The 17584-nt window shown below is 35.5% G+C and overlaps 3 protein-coding genes across 5 annotated transcripts; 2 read left to right on the forward strand and 1 right to left on the reverse strand.

Annotated features, from left to right (window-relative positions):
- Positions 1-1681: 1681 nt before the first annotated feature.
- Positions 1682-4860, forward strand: LOC128681456 (gamma-glutamylcyclotransferase-like). Its single transcript, XM_053765354.2, has 4 exons — positions 1682-2011; positions 2263-2396; positions 3009-3171; positions 4710-4860. Exons 1-4 carry the CDS (start codon positions 1853-1855, stop codon positions 4833-4835), a joined length of 582 nt encoding a protein of 193 aa, XP_053621329.1. The 5' UTR covers positions 1682-1852; the 3' UTR covers positions 4836-4860.
- Positions 4861-5329: 469 nt separating this feature from the next.
- LOC128678107 (uncharacterized protein) lies at positions 5330-10898 on the forward strand. Of its 3 annotated transcripts, none has more exons than XR_008405607.2 (6): positions 5331-5892; positions 6149-6286; positions 6740-6968; positions 7404-7596; positions 8315-8422; positions 9202-9346. XR_008405607.2 is itself a non-coding variant. In XM_053759434.2 (6 exons), the coding sequence occupies exons 1-6, from the start codon at positions 5602-5604 to the stop codon at positions 10168-10170; spliced, it is 1260 nt and encodes a 419-aa protein (XP_053615409.1). In that variant the 5' UTR covers positions 5331-5601; the 3' UTR covers positions 10171-10898. The 3 variants fall into 3 exon arrangements, 2 of the variants coding, with proteins under 2 accessions (XP_053615417.1, XP_053615409.1); XM_053759434.2 differs by lacking the exon at positions 8315-8422 and adding an exon at positions 9963-10898 and having other exon boundaries at positions 9202-9402; XM_053759442.2 differs by lacking the exons at positions 8315-8422; positions 9202-9346 and adding an exon at positions 9963-10898 and having other exon boundaries at positions 5330-5892.
- On the reverse strand, positions 10882-11960 carry LOC128678121 (gamma-glutamylcyclotransferase-like). The gene is made up of 3 exons (XM_053759458.1): positions 11825-11960; positions 11356-11489; positions 10882-11253 (listed from the first exon to the last, which is right to left on the reverse strand). The coding sequence occupies exons 1-3, from the start codon at positions 11939-11941 to the stop codon at positions 10971-10973; spliced, it is 534 nt and encodes a 177-aa protein (XP_053615433.1). The 5' UTR covers positions 11942-11960; the 3' UTR covers positions 10882-10970.
- Between the last annotated feature and the right edge of the window lie 5624 nt (positions 11961-17584).

Below are 17584 nucleotides of genomic sequence, written 5' to 3' on the forward strand. Positions count from 1 at the left end.
TGTTTTAACCGAGAGAGCCGGAACGGGCCGATAGTTGAGATATAGTTATGCATATATGTCTGTGGTCCACGTCCATTCAAACTTGTTCCGACTCGGCGAAATATATATAAAATGCAAAGGTGACTAACTGAATGATCTGTCAACGTACAGCTAAATCTACTGGACCGATCAGGATGGCAATCTGGCATGCTGATCGGTCCAGTAGCTATTATGATATGGGGCTTGGGCATCAGCTAAGACAGGATTTTTGGGAATTGTTGTATAATAAAATCGGTTAATAAAAAACAGGATGTGACGTGTTATAAACGTTGTGAAACGGGACGAGACAGACACACGTAATGGGAATCGGGACGGGACCTGTTGCGGTAAACAGGATAGGATACATTGCGGAAAACGCGATAAGATAGATAAAAGAAAACAGAGTGGAAATCCTAGCGAGATACGTAATGTGAGACTCTGTCTCTCTCCCTGAGATATTACTTTGATTCTTTGTATAGAATTTGACGACCTCGGTGGCGCAGTGGTAAAGTGCTTGCCTCTGAACGAGAGGTCCCGGGTTCGATCCCCGGGCGGAAAATGATCTTTTTCTGATTGGCCCTGATCTTGGATGTTTATCTATATATGTATATATTATAAAATATAGTATCGTTGAGTTAGTATCCCATAACACAAGTCTAGAACTTACATTGAGGCTAGCTTAATCTGTGTAATTTGTCCTAATCTATTTATTTATATTTATATTTGTTTGTCTTTGTTTAGTTTTTTTGACAAATTGAGCAATATTTTAATTGCGAATCAGCCTAACAACTTTCGAACTAGATATTCATTTCATTTTTACAAAGTTATAAGTCGGGTACTTGAACCCTTGTCGGGTATTGCGAAAACATACTCTATTCGAGTTTGTAACTTATGTTAGTTTTTGGAGTGGGTATAAAGTTTGGTACGTAATATTTCTCACGCCTATGGTACTCTCCAGCCCTCCAACTATCTCCACATTGCTTTGTTTGGAGAAAGAAGGATAAACAAACCCATTTTCACATATATACTTAGTATCGAGGTAAGTATTATATTGGTATTATGTATCCTCCGCTAGTAGGTAGGCATGTACCTATGTAATCAATATGTATGTAAGATGTGGTTCAGTATGCACGATGTAAATAAATGAAAAACCTGAAGCGAAGGTGTATTGTTACTTATCAGCAGGAATCACGCATGGCTGAATTACTTTTTAAAACATTCTTCCAATTATGACCGATTCGGATCGAAATGCGATGGGTTTTGTTATGTTTCAACTTCAAAATATCAATTAAGGTATACATCCACCATTATAGCCATCCTCAACCTACAAATTACTCATTGCTGTGTACTACTCTCATCATATTACTTTCTCTGAAACAACATAATCATCATTTTAGCCATAAGAAGTTCAACTCTTGATCATCCTAGAGAAGCAAAGATCATCCATCGAAGGAAAGCATAGTTGTCGTTATTTCTCGGCAGATAATATAAGACCTAGGTCTTATATCTCTGCATCATTACATTACTAAAATTGATGTCTTGCGTTGTTTGATAAGATATGCCCAAGATATAAAAATTCAGTAGGAGAAAAAGTATTTTTATTGCACAGTGTTGGTATTTCTTGTCGACCTATTAGAACAGTAATAGCCTACCTACCTATTATTCTCTAATCGGCCGAAAGATTACGTAAATCGTTATGATCTCTCATAACAAAGACCGTATGAAAAATAATAATAATCTGCATTCTCAATACATAACGCACATGAGGAACGACTGTGCTGCTGATTTTAGTCGCATTTGATAATCACGAGAGTTGCACTGCATTGCCCTAGCAATGGATATTATAATTTTTTGTATAGTTATATTGTCCATTTGCAGTTATTGTTTGTGCGATGGGACTTTTCTGTACTTCGCATACGGAAGTAACCTGTTGTATAAACGAATAGTTTTATACAATCCCTCTGCTGTTTATGTTGGTATAGCTGAATTACAGGTAAGTTTGTTAGCAGAATCGATTTATAGGTATTCTTTCGTACGATTTTTCTACCACTGAAAAAGCGAGTAGTAGGTAACTAATGTCGTAAGATTTCATTATTTGATCTACGTAGGTACTTAGTACGGTAATACTTCTTGTAGAAACAACAAAAACCCATTGATTAACTAATATTACAGTAGTTGCTCATTCGGTCGTAACAATGTTTTATCTTTTTGTAACTAAAGATGACAATTTTAGGAGTTTTTTAGGATTACAGGCTGGACTTCAATATGTTTATGAATTACTGGAACGGGTCTGTTGCCACAATAGTTCCACATCCAGGAAGAAAAGTGTGGGGAGCCCTGTGGAATATCGACATCAATGACATGGAGAGGCTTGATAAGTACCTAACTCAATCGCTACATAGTATAAAACAAAGTCGCCTTCTGCATCTGTCTGCTAAACTTTCTTAAAACCACGCCACGACTGTTAGCGCTGTTTTCAATGGTATTTAGACAATTTATTCCAGAGGGTTTATACCTACATAAATGACCCCGTGTGAAGTCGGGCCAGGTCGTAATAAGTAAACGCCCCATAAAGATGTTGATCATCATTGTTTATAACTAGCATTCTTACCTGTGTTAGTCGGCCATGACGACGCTCCGAAGCTCAATGGGATAGTACGTAAAAATAAAACTTCAATTTAGAAGATTCGGCTGTGATATTATGCCGCTTGCCTGGCGTCAGTCGTCTATGGAAATATTTTTATTCAACCATACCATAACTACCTACAGGCATCAACCACTAACTCGCAATTTGCTGCATCCCCTGGGCTTGCTCTCGAGGGAAGGTCGCGACAACCCTACATCACTCAGGAATAATGGAACTTCCTCCAGTTACTTATAGAAATCCATTTGAGTAGATTACAAACTTTTTGAATTTTGGTCTAGATGGTGTAGATCGAAATTTGACGTGAAGAAATTCCTGAGAGAGGTCTTATTTCTTTTGATATTAGGCAGGAAGGAGTACCAGAGGGCTGGTATTATCCTCTCAACGTAAAAGTCATTACGTCGGGAGGAAAAACAGTGGTAGCTCACACGTATCAAATGACTAACGTTCCACAAAATGAGGACAAAATCCTGCCGAGTGAGAGAAGGCCCTCCAACACCTATCTACAGGTAAGGATTATAATTTGTAGTTCAAAGTAATTTTTGTATTTATGTTCGAATTTATTGTTGCCCTTTTGCCCACGATTTCGGTCGCGTGGAAACTAATGCTAGGTAAAGAAAGAAAGAAAGAAAATATTTTTATTCGACAAAATATTACATAAACTTACAACTATACGACACAACAATAAGTAGACCAAGGCGAGATCTCATAGACCAATTTAATTTTTCAAATAAATATAATGGTTTTTCATTTTTAATAACGCCAAAGAGAAGAGTGTATAGGTGAATATGACGGCGGGACGTTAATAAAAGGTGATACATGATTTCGTGGAGGAATATTAAAACAAAAGCGTGCGCATGCATTTTTGAATTAATGTTTTTGTTTTTGCTGTAAGACGAGGAACATATACGGTATCAGCATAATTGAACTTGGACAAAATTAAAGATTATGTAAGGTGGATACGCAGTTTAGGGCTTAGGTAATCTCTGATTTTATATAACAGTTTAAGGCGGTAAAAACAGTTTCTTGCAATTTCTACAATATGTGAATGAAATCTAAGTTCAGAATCCATCAGCAAACCTAGATTACGAGATTCCGAAACACAAGTTAAAGGTTCTCCATTTATGAGTACTTGTGGCGATTGACACAGAATTTCATGTATTTGATTATAAGTACTAAGAAGTAAGTTTTGGGTTTAGGTACCTAAATGAAGGCCATTATGATTAGACCATTTGTACAGGTGCTCAAGATCGCTGTTTAGCTTAGGTACTACTTAATGAAAAGCTAATAATTATATTCAATAGGAAGGCTATGTAGCCTACTCGTTATTCACGTTTGTTCAAATCAGAGAAAATTATACCTATGACTGTCGGAATCATATCCTACATAGTTGGAAATAAAAATAAATTTATTCATACTAATATAAGTACATCACAGAAAATGAACAAAATTTTAATATTACAAAGGTAGGTACATTAAATATGCTACAAAAAGATATCACTCATTAGTGGAACTATCCATTTCACTAATACAAAAAATCTTGTCAAAAAAGCGTGCCGTTTTTTACTACTTAGCTCCAACCATTCTGCTGCCTTATACTGTACCGAGTTGCCTAAATATTATAAGTACCTAAGTTCTAATCTAATGTGGCGATACTCTTTCATCTAAGTGTGACGTCTTCCAGGACTAAAGACGCGCGCGTCGACCGGGGTACCCAAAGCACTCCATAATAAAGAGTAGGTCCTAGTAGGAGTAGGTAACTCCATCATCCGAGAAAAATCCGAAGCCGTGCGCGTTTGCAATTCATTTTTCTGCAGTGAGATTCACTCAATCACTTGGCACTGGCATTGTGACCGCTATGTTACCTGCGTCTTATTGCGAAAAGATTCGATAGTGACGCGGATAGATAGAAACGCGGGGAAGAAAAGCTGTAAAAACTGAACTGAAAAAACTGTACTTTGGCCTCCGGACAGAACCTTACTTCTGTCCCTTACCTTAGAGAGCCCAAACGATACTTAATTATGATGTTTATTTTTCATATTTCTAGGTGATCACTCTTGGTGCGGTGGAAAGCAAACTTCCGTCAGACTATGTTGGATCGCTTTTTACCTTTGTATCTAACGGCAATTTTGCAAATAAGGCAATAAGAGAATATCTTGGCTATCCGTTTTGAATTAATAAATTATATAGGTAATTAATATGCATGTTTCTTTTTTCGTCCACTATTCTAATAAAGTCTACACTATTCTAGTAAAGGGGTCCCTAATATAAATAGTAAACTTATACTTATTTTTCGTAAATGCAGTAAAGTGGGTATAATAAGAAATCAAGTATATTTAAATTGTAATACTGGCCATACAATACATTATCGCGAAATAGTTCGCCGAAATTTGGCGGAATAGGCATACATTACTGGCTTTTCGTTACGGTAAATTAAAACTCTCAAACTATCCAATGTTCGCATTGCATCACAATGCAATGATCGCATTCGTGCCAGCATCGGCATCCGACATCGTCTATAGCAAAATGTTATTATTATTATAACTAAAACTGGCGCTAAATGGCAGTAGTAGTAGATAGGTAGGTCTACAGGACTACCTACCTACTTTTTGTTTTGGCCTATGATAAAAAATAAAATGTCAAAGTCAGTGTCAGCTTAATGTCAAGAAGTATATTTTATTTATTCTTTCAAATTTTCGATCTAACTAAACAAATTAAATAAACCCACTTTAATTAATTTAACCCACAAACTCAACCTCACCCAACCTATTGAAATGAAATTAATATGCTACCAAATGCCGTTTGAAATCAACCATGAAATTAATAATCAACAAAATGTTAATTAGTGTTTTACAGTGGGCTCACTAAGCAATTCTTCGATAGTTAACAATGAGTTGAACGAGTTAAAAGTATAAATAGGTGATGAATTTGGGTCAATTATGTCTATGAATTATGCGTTTGGTTTCTCACTAATTCTATTAATACTTGTTGCTCTCAATATCTATTTCTTTTACACATTGAATACTGTTGGAAAAAGAGGACCTGTATATCTGTATGAACCAGACCTCAAACCAAATGTCTATAGAGAAATATACGAGTACCTCAATTACTTGCCTGATCAATACAAAAGTAGAAATATCAAATTTATACCTATACAAAAACAATTAATACAGACATTCAATTCTTCAAGTCCACATAACACAAAGGATGTGTGGCAATATGCAGATAATGTAAGTATTAATTTTCACTACTGTTTATGGTTTTCATTTCACCATTATATTTTACATGACAGACATATGGTCTGGGTGGCCTCTGGAAAACTAACAGATGTCTTGATGTCAGATATCAGAAGTCTAAAGTATTTAAAGACGAAGCATATGACCTGTCTGTACCTCTAGTATGCAAGACATGGACACCTTACTGTGGGACATTTCATCACCTCAATTATATTAAATAATAAAGTTAGGTATATTATGTGCATTTCAGTGGATAAGTGAAGAGTCTCTGTTTCCACAATACAATGGAACCCTTGGGAAGATACTGTACAATATGAGAACAGCAAAGATATCCCGAGTTGAAATTGCCCCAAAAGGATCACAATTGAAATTGTCTTTGATACTTGAGGTAAAGTTTGACAAGTTTCGGATTTGATCTGATTTGATCAGTTTAATAAGTTGAACATTATAAATAAAAAGAAGATTCCAGTAAATATGTATGGAAGATAATAAATGGATTGAAGAAGGCTGGCAACATTGATCATCATCACAAAACTAAATATAATATTATATGTAACTAGCTATGTGTTATTCCAGGTTATTTTCTACCTGTGTACCAAATTTTATAACAATCGGTCCAGTAGATAGCAACAAACATACTTACTTTCGCATTTATTTAGTTGGGATGTTTCAATATGTGATATTGTTATTTCATTTTCAAATTTTAGCATGTACGACAGTTATACTAACAACTTATCGCTTTTTGTGGTCGACAACTATATAATACTTATTTATATTTTTGTGAGATTTGCCCCAGCAATTCTATACAAATTAAAAACAAAAATCTGGTAAAATTTTGCAGGGAAAATACAAAATGTACTTTAAACCAAAGAGATATGAGCTGACTCATATCGTAACTGGTGATATTTATGGAGGCTACGACAGGCACAATTCCGAGGTGTTCGCGTATTATCTGGCCATGGTGATGAATTTCAAATGGATTGCTCCCTGTGTCATAAGAAAACTTCATGTCGCCAATGATGTGGTTCCTGTTGCAACAAAAGAATTGAGACTTACTATGATAAAAAATGGTAATGTCCCATCCTTTTTACTTCTTTGATTGGTGATTTTGTAACTATTATGCCCATGAAGAGTCTCTCTCTCTCTCTCATCTCCGGATTTCCCGGTTGCTTTCGGGCCTGTGACGTCGCGAAACCCACGGTCAGCATAAAAAACTTTGAAATGTTGAATATTCGACTGTGATTTTACAACTGGCTGCTTGCCTAACGTCAACCCGCTTGTGAGAATGAGAATGTTCTTTTTGCCTATCAGCTGACCAAGCTATGTACTTTAGACGCATCCTACGACATCCACGGGAGGATATGGAATCGTCCTATTCCAGGGCGGAACCACACGACACATACTTTTCAATAAAGTATAATGTACGCAATGGGTTTTGTTGCCATTACAAAATAGTGATAGAACTACTTGATTGCAGTTTTAAATTATGTCCATCTTTCCTCCAGGTACCTCAAGATGTATATATGGAAAATGTAGATATTGCCATTTCAGTAAAACAGTTTGCCCTGATAAAAATGGAGAAATTGAAGGAGCCACTATATTACTTTTAAATAAAAAATTCCAGACTCATGTATCACCGTGGCGACGCTCATATAACAGCAAGAAAATGAGCTGGGAAACAGAAAATAACTTTTGTGTGTAAGTGCCATCTTTATACTAAGATTTTATGAGTTTATGCTTGATTGTGACACAATGCTTAGAAAATAACGTAATTCTTTCGGCATTTCTTCTCAGCCGTGGTAGTTACAATGCTAGTAATTTGTAGCTTTTAGAGAAATTTCTATATATTATAAAATATGACGTAAATGACTGTAATGGTCTAATTTCTGAATAAATTATTGGAGTTTGAATTTAATAAGTACCTATATATAGATCGGGTCCAGTTCATTACATTTAGTGAAAATGCCGGTAGTAAAATCACAGACGAATCTTAAAAATTTTAGGGTTTGTTTTTTACGCTGACTCCGGGCTCCGAGGCGTCACAGCCTCGAATGTAACTGCTAACACGCAAAGTTGAGAGAGACTGTGTGATATGAGATGGCTGTTGCTACATTGACGTCGACAATCCAATCGATAGGTTACTGTAGTCAGAGTGCTACATATCGACTGATGAACATATCGATAATTCCCCCCCGCGGCAATAGGTCACCATATCGATGGTATGCGGCATCAACACATTTCAAAAATCCTCATACAAATTTTCATCCTATCCCCATCTAGTTGAATTAATGCATTTTAACTTTTTACGTGTCTTCTTATACAAATTTGCATCCTTTATTTTACTTTTTAAGGAGTGAATCCCCGGGATTAAGCATACCTTGTTTTATTATGCTAAATAACTTCTTTAACATTCCAGTGAAAATTCCATCTAAATCGGACTGGCCGTTTCGAAGACAAAACTAAAATAAGTATGTTTCCAACCACTATTGTGGGGAGAATTAAATAACGAAGGTCCACACACTCTGTGAGTTACAAATCCATACTAATATTAGAAATGCGAAAGTCTGTCTAGACAGACATTCATTACACAAGTTTAGCCGTGAAAGCAGAACAGATAGACATTCTGTTCTGCTTTCACGGCTAAACTAATGGACCTATTTTGATCAAACATATTTTTTTCAAAAATCAACCCCCAAGTAACATAATGGGATTAAATAATGTCTGTCTAAACTGCTGGGCTGATTTTGATGAAATTTGGTATGTATTCATTCAAACATAGGCTACTTTAAAAAGAAAAAAAACAACCCTTGAAAAGACCTCAATGGAGGGTGAAAGTTTGTATGAAAATAATTTTGAAACGACGACCACTTCTTTGGATATCACGTAAAAATATTGGTCCTAGAAATTGTACTGAAACATTAATCACAAAAATATGATTATGCTGTGTAAGAAGTAACTGTTCTACGCTGACGAAGTCGCGAATAAACTGTTCGTTTATAATATAATTCTATTTAAAACTTATCTATGATAATTAAAGTAGTGTAACATCCATAAGCTTTCAATTTGGACACCATCGATATGATGAGCTGTCGCTGCGGGGCGGGTGGCGTACCTTCATATGGTGCCCGTCGAGGGTGTTCTTTAATCTCGATGATGTAGCGACCATGGCCTAACGCCACAGCAACTACTGCACGTAATAAAAAAAGTCAGCTAGTTATAAACACCGAATTCTTATTGAAATCATCATAAAATTTTCATGTGAGGCTCCCTACAAAGGCTAATGAGATAATTTAATTTTTTCAGAAAAGTTATGAACACACTAAACTTGAAGCGAATACTAAATCTAGTAGACGTTTCATTATTTGATTTTCTTATTCAAAATGGAGATCGACATCACTATGAAGTTTACAAAGATAGAATAATGCTCTTTGATAATGGCAAAGGCTTAGGAAATCCGACGGTTGATGAATTAGATATATTAGCTCCACTTTATCAGTGCTGTGTGTAAGTACCCTTCTGAAATATTTTAATTTTTTGGAAGCTGCATTGACTGTAAGGATTTCCTGGTGATTTATCACCTCGGCATTAGTTCTCTGGTATCAACTTAGTGGCGGGAATTCATACTATGGGATGTAGATATCAGGGAATCGATACTGGGAAAATAACCATTTCTGATAAGTTCATACAAGTAACTAGTACTACATTTGATGCACTTCATATTAAAAAAGGGTCTGAGTTGGGATTAAACATGTAAAGAAATAATTGTATCACATGTACGAAGAATAACGAAAGAGGTTCTGCTTTATTGCCTTAGTGATGATACGCGGGGCTGAGGCAGACGGAGCTAGGAAACAGTTCCGCCATGGCTCCGCGCCTTCCGAAACGGAAAACTAATAAGTTTTACATGGATCGTCATTCCCGATTAGGTTTTTCAACCTTAAATATTATACAATCTGAACAAAGAATTGCCTAGTTTGATTTGATAAATTGAGAAAATTGCATTATTTTTGAGCATTGCATTATTAATAAATCGATATTTTAAATGTTTTATTTTAATATCACAGGATGACATATTCAACATGGCGACATCTCGAAATGCTTTCTGGAGGGATCTTAACGGAAACAATAAAGATACTCTCATCCTTTCAAGGTTTTAAATTGGCGACAGAAGATCATTACAAAGCAGTTGAAAGGAGGTTATTGAAGATTTATGCAACTGTACAGTATTGTATAGGAAAACATGGCAGCGCCAAAGTATTCAAAATAAGTTAAAGTAGAAAAATATTTAATAAGTAGATTTATTTCTATAAATTGTTGTTTTAATAATTTTAACTAATAGTAATCTATTACTTTTTCAGTCACCACTAAATAGATCTTGCCACCAAAATGAACTGTTAACTAATTTATAAAATTGCATAGCAGTACTTAAGCATATAGTTTTTAGATTTTTTGTTGTCAAAACGGTTATGTGTTCCAGGAGGAGCATACTATAGGTAGCTTTTATCTCGAAAATGAATTCCTAAGAGTATGAACACGCACATCCTAGTGTGTAAGTTTTTAAAATCTATATGTGACATAAAATGTAATATTGGCATTCTTGGATAGTACAAGGGTTGGGCAGCTAAAGTTTGCTCTGAATGAAATTGTGGTAAGTAGAGATAGGATTGTTGGATTTTGGAATAAGGACAATCAAATTTTTTTTTCTATGTATACATTTTTTTACTTAGGCATCTGTAGATATTATAAGAAAATATTTAGAAATTAATCATATAAATTATATAATTAAACCAAGAAAAGACAAGATGTGATCCTAATCCAATATATATACATATTATTTTATATTACATTTTCAAGATAAAATGTATAATCACAGAAGTAGCATTTGGCCTAATCAAAAACAATGTTGCAGGTTTCGTTTTTTATTCCATTGTTTATGTATTGTCGAAGATAAAGTTAATAAGAGTCAAAAAAAGAAAAATTACATTCAAATAAAATTTCATCAATTTTAATTCACAGCAATTTTGTATTGTTGGTCTAATGTCTGCACCAGTTGTTTTTTATGAAAAGGAATTTTATTCCAGCAGTTTTTTCATTTTTATTGACTCTTGTCCATTGTGTGGTATTCTTTTCAGTTTGTCAATATAGTCTTTTGGAAGCCCACACTCTTTGGCCCCTTTCAAAATGCAGTCCATATAGGTGAGGGAGGGTCTCCTGTCCTCAGGAATGTCTTCATCATCCCTGCGTGGCGGAGGATTTACTGACTGCTGATATGTTCGACATTCTATATGCATACCATCTTGGGTCACAACTGTGACAGTTTTAGGAAAGTACCAATTCGACTCCACTCCTTCTTGCCTGCAAAAAAAATAATCAGTATATAATCTACAGTATATAATATAGTTCTTTTCTACATATATGTTTTATAGTGAATAGTCCTTTCACTTCTCAATTGATTACCTATCTAAAGCAGGCATATGGACATTTTCAACTCTCCACACAGCACCCCATACATGGCATCCTTCCACGGGTACAATAGTTGCAGAGCAGCCCTGCCAGTTATCAGTATATCTAATGAAATCAAGTTGGTGATCCTGTAAATAAAATTATTTATACCACATTAAAGAACATAGCAATCTTTTACACTTATTGATAGAGTATATTTTTTTATTTCTTATTAGTACACTGAATTATCATTATGAAATCATATACATACAATAGGTTTCATTTTATACTTTTATCAATGAAAGAACATTTATTGTACCTACTTTGAACAGGCAAATGTTATTGTGGTTTGTGTGTTGTAAATTACCAGGGAACAATAATGAATACATTTAATGACCTATTCTTATTGACAATATAGATACTTGTGTACTGAGAATATGGATTTCAGGATTTTCCATTTTGTCTGTGATGTATGTGTACTTACCTCTAGTTTCCCGATTCCAAGGAACTCAGCAGATGGATTATTTATATGGATTCTTTTCTTTAATAAGTTACTCCCATATGCAAAATATAAGAATGTATCCTTTGCGGACGGAATCATTTTTATTGTAAGTCTGCGATATTAGATTTCTTACTTACACAAAACCTATTTATTTGTATATGAAATTTACAGGACTTTATTTCAGAACTAGATGTGGATTCGTATTTACCAGCGTAATGATTTAATTACATTGTACTTTTTAAAATAATAAATTTACCTAGAATTTTCATCCATGTTTTCAATACAAATACAAAATCACAAGACACAAATAAAATGAAATGAAAGAAAAGATGGAAATGAATGAAACCGAAACTATGCTGTCAGCTGCCATATGTGTGTCAACTTGTCAATGTCATGCGCGCAGTCACAACCATAAACCGAAGATTTAGAAAGCCCCCGCGCCTCACAACACGGAGGCTTACCACCATATGGATTTAGTAAGTACTTCGTCGGAGTACGTACTAATTCCATGTACCACCACCTTGTAAATCAGATTGCTGATATCGACTGAAAAAATGTGACACTGGCGCATGACTAAATTGACCATTGGCTACCATGGATTTAGTAAATACTTCGTCGGAGTACCTACTAATTCCATGTCGGCTACACACTATCGACGAACTCTGATAGATGCCGACATGCTTGCATGGACATTGCGCAGTTTGTATGTGAGCTCTCTTATATATTAGTATTTACCTTTTATTTATTGATCATTTATTTACAGCAATACAAAACCAGTCATGTATGCCGATTCTGCCAAATTTCGGCTAACTGTTTCGCGATAATAGCTGGTATTACATTTACTTACAAACTAACGAGATATATGCTGAAAAAGATCCTCAGCTTATGGTATGAAGGAATTTGAATTAATTATTTCATTAGAGAAAGACAAAACCATACAAGCAACGGAAGCTTGAAGTATGCGAGATTGCCGATGATGTGATGCCCAAGGGCCGAGTCTCCGAGTTAGTGTTAGGTGCGGTGGCGAGGTACCGGCTTTTCATAACACGTACAATTGAAGTGAACTTAACACTAATCAAATTCCGATCCGGACTTTAGACAAAGGGAACCACTACTACTAACTAGAATTGGGCTACAACTACAATTGGTAATTCTTTCGTTAATCTGATTACACTATGACTAATGTAATCTGATTAATTTAAATTTAGATCATCAGAAATTTTGCTCATCAGTCAACAGCTTTAAGTTCAGGTTTCGTTCTAAAAAGTCCAGATTTTTGCCCAAAAAATATGCTATTTAATCCGAAAAGTGACAATCGATCCGCTACCTAGTGCAATGTAAATAAGTCATTTTCTTCGTTGTTCAAGTATAGGCAGGCAATCCCTCGATTAAAGATTGTCAAGTATCTTTTGATAAAATTTAATATGTATAGTTAAAAATTCAATCATCTTCCTCATCTCCATACGGATATCCGTGATAATTCCGTATGACGTCATCTGCGTTATTGCCGTTGGAGGAAAATGTAATCCAATGTAGTCCGATGGAAGCCGAAAATCAATTGCACTCAGGTGGACCATCTGAAAATTAAAATAAGTTATTTCAGTTCTGGTACAAGTTTTGTCTCCCGTAATGTGATTTAAAGAACTACAATTTCATGATCATGCTCCATGCAGCAAAATCTTATTTTGCCTCCGGGAAATGAAAATATCGCGAGAACACTCTCGTTTTCCCGGTTTGCTGTTTGTCGCCTTGAAGTGGCGAGGGCGAAGTGCGGGTTTGCATTTCATTTTTCACCATCGAATCGATTCGAAGTGAGACGCAGCGAACCAATGACATTGCAGTGTGGTTGTCGTTGCGTCACAATGGCGCAACGTGATTGGTTCGCTGCCTCTCACTTCGAATTGTCTTGATGGTGAGAAGTGAAATGCAAACCCGCACTAAGCCCACGATGTCTTTGCACGTATTGCGTATATACGCGTATTTACGTATATGCGTTATTATTTTTTAAATTAAATAATGAAAAATAAACATTTATTTTTTAAACTAGGTATGAATGCTTACCATCAGATAGGTGTTGGAGGGTCGTCGCTCTCTCGGCAAAACTTCTGCTTCGTATGGCGGGATCATAGTGTCTACATTCATGGCATATGCTCGAACCATCATTTGATTTCCTTCCTTTGATGTCACAGTCGCATTTAGTGGATAATAGTACCCAGAGTTCACTCAACACAGTCCGTAAAATAATGTTAAAAAACAGAAACAGATTTTAATCAAATTTTCTCTTTTCGAGTGGCTTATTTCAACCAGAGATGTGTGTTATCCAATCACGCATATTTTACTGAAGGAATTTTCATAAAATTGAGTACCTACTCGTGTACTCATGGAAACTGAATGGAAAAGGACACAGTAGGTACTTTTTATGCCGGAATTCCTACGGGATTCAAGCCTGGGAAGATACCATAATACTAGGAAACTTCGCAAAAAGTATTCTTCGCGTTAGGTAATTACGATACAGTATTAGTCCACGATACTTACTCGTCCAGTTCGTCCATATGCTCGTTGTCAATGTTCCACAGAGCGCCCCACACTTCGCGGCCGTCATGCTGTAGGATCGTGGAAATGGCTCCGTTCCACACATCTACGTATTGGTTAAAGTCCAATCGGTAATCCTGTCAAAATTGTCAATGTAATGTTTAATAATACAGTAAGTGGTTGGTGGTTGGTCGGGTATATACCCGACCTCTCATCATTTTAGTTTAATTTACGAGTATAAGCCACAGTTAAACATACACGTTGTTTTTATTTTTTGTGATCATCTTTGGAAACTCTCTATTTTGATACCTCACTCGAATATACTTACTGCTTGTTCGTTACGGAACTAATAGATAAAATAAAATACTTTCTGAATTGAAATCTGTAGGCTTTGTGAGTCATCGCCTACATATTTCATCAGTCACAAACTTACCCTTAGTACCGTTGCACCAATGATTTTAGCGGAAGGAATGTAATAACGTAGGAATGTAACAAAGTAGGTAAACGTCCCATTCGCGGACAGAATTTGTGTCATAGAAGAAGAAGCCACACACACAGAAAGTATTACAAAGCAAATTATGGACTTAATTATCGCAGATGTACAGTTCTAATACGTACCTAACTGTTACTGAACATCAATCTACTATATAATACAAACTATTTCTACATTTTATTTATACTATCTATTTTCTATTTTTATAAATGATGTGCGTTGACTACAAAAGCGAATTAATTTTTATGTTCTCATTGTTATCTTTATAGCAAACTAGCTTTTATCAACATCGCCACTTGTGTTTTTGTTTCCTTGTGAATTTTGCTTACGAGTATGTTCTGAATAACAAGTTAAGGGGGTTAAACAGTAAACAAATACACATTGCAACCGAAATCGAAATGAAAAATTTGTGACAAATTCAGCCACGAACACGAACAAATTGACACACTTTATTTTTTTATTATTATTTACGTTAGATCATTATGATCTTTAGTAATACCTATATAATTCAGCGGTTATAGTTTTGACGTGAAATTTGCATAAAATTATGGCTTACTTGGCACACAAGGTACGTAATCTACCTAGGTATGTATAAAGCTGTAGAATCTGTTTGTTCATTTGAGGACTAGAACTATTGGTCTGATTTGAAAAATTCGTTCTTGGTAAGATAGTCATCATATTACATATATACATTTACAAGAAAAGTTTAAAGTTATCCGGAATTAAAAAATGACGTGGATGAAGCCGCGGGATATACCTAGTTTAATCAATGAGTTGGGGATAAAACAGGAAGTTTTGTGCACGCGTACGCAACGCAGCCAGCGTTACGCGTGCCACGATTAGGTTCATACAATAATTGCGACACACTTCATAAAATCGATTTTACATCTTTATAATGCCGGATTCACACTATCCGCGAACAGTTCGCCAAACTTTGGCGCATTCGGTATACATTGCTAGTTTTTCATTGCGGTAAAAAAATGCAATAATAGAAACATTTGTCCGAGTTCGGCGATAGTATGGAGCCGACACAATATTGACTCTGCGATGTTCTTTGTGGCGTGGCGACATGTGGCGTGGCGCAGGGGCCCGCCGATACTAACGCGATTACGCCCAATCAGCGTCGTCGCCGCCCTAATTGGGCGCCCCGCTTGGGGCGGGCGCTTTTTTAAACAGCTTGCGCAAACATGTCTCGCCCGACTACAGATGTCGTGCCACTTGATTATTGTCTAAATAAATTGCGAATGTTGTTGTTAATGTTATCGTTATATTATTTAGGTTATTTATATAGTATGCCTGCCTTGATTTGCCTTGGCATTTGTAGTCGTAAAGTGTATGTAGCCCGAAGAAAAATAGAAAATAATTTCATATATACATAAATGATGCTAGGGATTGCGATGTCCTCGGGTGAATGTACCTTAGGTATATTTTGAGCTGATGTCATATTAGGCAAGTGGCCTAAAGTACTCGTAATGATTTTATACGTTTAAAGAAATATTATATTTATTTACATAAAAGATAATATATTTAAATGGGGATGAACATGTTCAATCTCTACTGTACGCTAACTAGCAGGAGAAGCCCTATTATCTATTACACTAGTTGGTCGGATTTGGGCTACAATATAAAAAGTTTAACTAAAATGCGGGATAGTGAAGTGACACACAAGTTTTGGTTAGAGAAGCTTAATTTATTTCCCAGAGTCTGTTTGGGACTTTCATACTGCACAAAATGATCAGACGAATGGGAAATTCTCAATACAATCTTTTCATTGAACAAGTTTTTACGGTTATTCAAATAGAAGGGGAGGGGTATTGTACAGTATGAGCCTGTTGTTTACACTTCACCGTGACCTTAAATTCTAGAAAACAACAACCTGTGCGAAGTCCGTTTGGCGTGCGTGACGGCCTCAATTTCACTTTGATTTATCGCTTTAAATTCTAATTTATTTCAAAATGATAATTTATTGCAATATTTTTTTTATAATAATGGTATAAAATTTTATTAACTGTTTTTATTAACTTTCAATACTGTTGTTTCCATTTTAGTTTCTTTTTTAGGTTCGACAGGTGGTGCGTGATGTCGAGGATGGGATGCGAGTGCCAGAATCATTATTCTGTAATAATAATTGTATTTTCAAATTATATGCACTGCCATAACATACCTCTACATACATTTTGACAATGGTTCTCAGGATAATAAGCGTGAGTAAGTAACTCAGTGGTGGCGGCGGCCACTGAAATTGTTTTTTTTTTTACTTACCTACGTGTACCTTCACATTATTTATAGAGAACAGTAGGTATAAAAGATTTAAATTCAAATATTATTTAAATATTATTACTTTTAATATTATAATTTATAGTTATTTTTATTATTGTAAATATTCTTGTACATTATTAATTAAAAATAAACATCCTCTATTTGGGACAACTTGTAAATACTTAAGTTTCATTGAGTTTCCATGTCTATACGCCTAATAAAATATTCAAACTTAACTTTTGACCGTTACTTCGTTGGACAAGTATTTATGAGTATAACAAACTAATTGCAGCATCAACTACACGAAATAAACTCTCATCAGTATTCATGAGCGAGAGTTGTACAACGCAGCGGGTCGTCGCGTCGTCAGACGAGGGCCCGCCATCAATCAGCTCGCAAACACAGAAACAATCACACCGACCCGTGATGTAAACTAACTAGGATATAGAAATACATAC

Source organism: Plodia interpunctella, chromosome 2, assembly GCF_027563975.2.
Source record: "Plodia interpunctella isolate USDA-ARS_2022_Savannah chromosome 2, ilPloInte3.2, whole genome shotgun sequence".
Taxonomy (NCBI): domain Eukaryota; kingdom Metazoa; phylum Arthropoda; class Insecta; order Lepidoptera; family Pyralidae; genus Plodia; species Plodia interpunctella.

What these genes read in the sequence shown, in the direction of transcription:
- LOC128678107 (XM_053759434.2), top strand. Translation starts at nt 5,602, where the DNA reads ATGTCTATGAATTATGCGTTTGGTTTCTCACTAATTCTATTAATACTT. An exon ending in TGTGGCAATATGCAGATAAT is followed by an intron (nt 5,893 to 6,148) that starts GTAAGTATTAAT and finishes TGTGCATTTCAG; the next exon opens with TGGATAAGTGAAGAGTCTCT. An exon ending in ACAGAAAATAACTTTTGTGT is followed by an intron (nt 7,597 to 9,201) that starts GTAAGTGCCATC and finishes TAATTTTTTCAG; the next exon opens with AAAAGTTATGAACACACTAA.
- LOC128681456 (XM_053765354.2), top strand. Translation starts at nt 1,853, where the DNA reads ATGGATATTATAATTTTTTGTATAGTTATATTGTCCATTTGCAGTTAT. An exon ending in TTGGTATAGCTGAATTACAG is followed by an intron (nt 2,012 to 2,262) that starts GTAAGTTTGTTA and finishes GGAGTTTTTTAG; the next exon opens with GATTACAGGCTGGACTTCAA. An exon ending in GACATGGAGAGGCTTGATAA is followed by an intron (nt 2,397 to 3,008) that starts GTACCTAACTCA and finishes TTTTGATATTAG; the next exon opens with GCAGGAAGGAGTACCAGAGG.
- LOC128678121 (XM_053759458.1), bottom strand. Translation starts at nt 11,941, where the DNA reads ATGATTCCGTCCGCAAAGGATACATTCTTATATTTTGCATATGGGAGT. An exon ending in TTGGAATCGGGAAACTAGAG is followed by an intron (nt 11,490 to 11,824) that starts GTAAGTACACAT and finishes TTTTATTTACAG; the next exon opens with GATCACCAACTTGATTTCAT. An exon ending in CATATGCCTGCTTTAGATAG is followed by an intron (nt 11,254 to 11,355) that starts GTAATCAATTGA and finishes TTTTTTTTGCAG; the next exon opens with GCAAGAAGGAGTGGAGTCGA.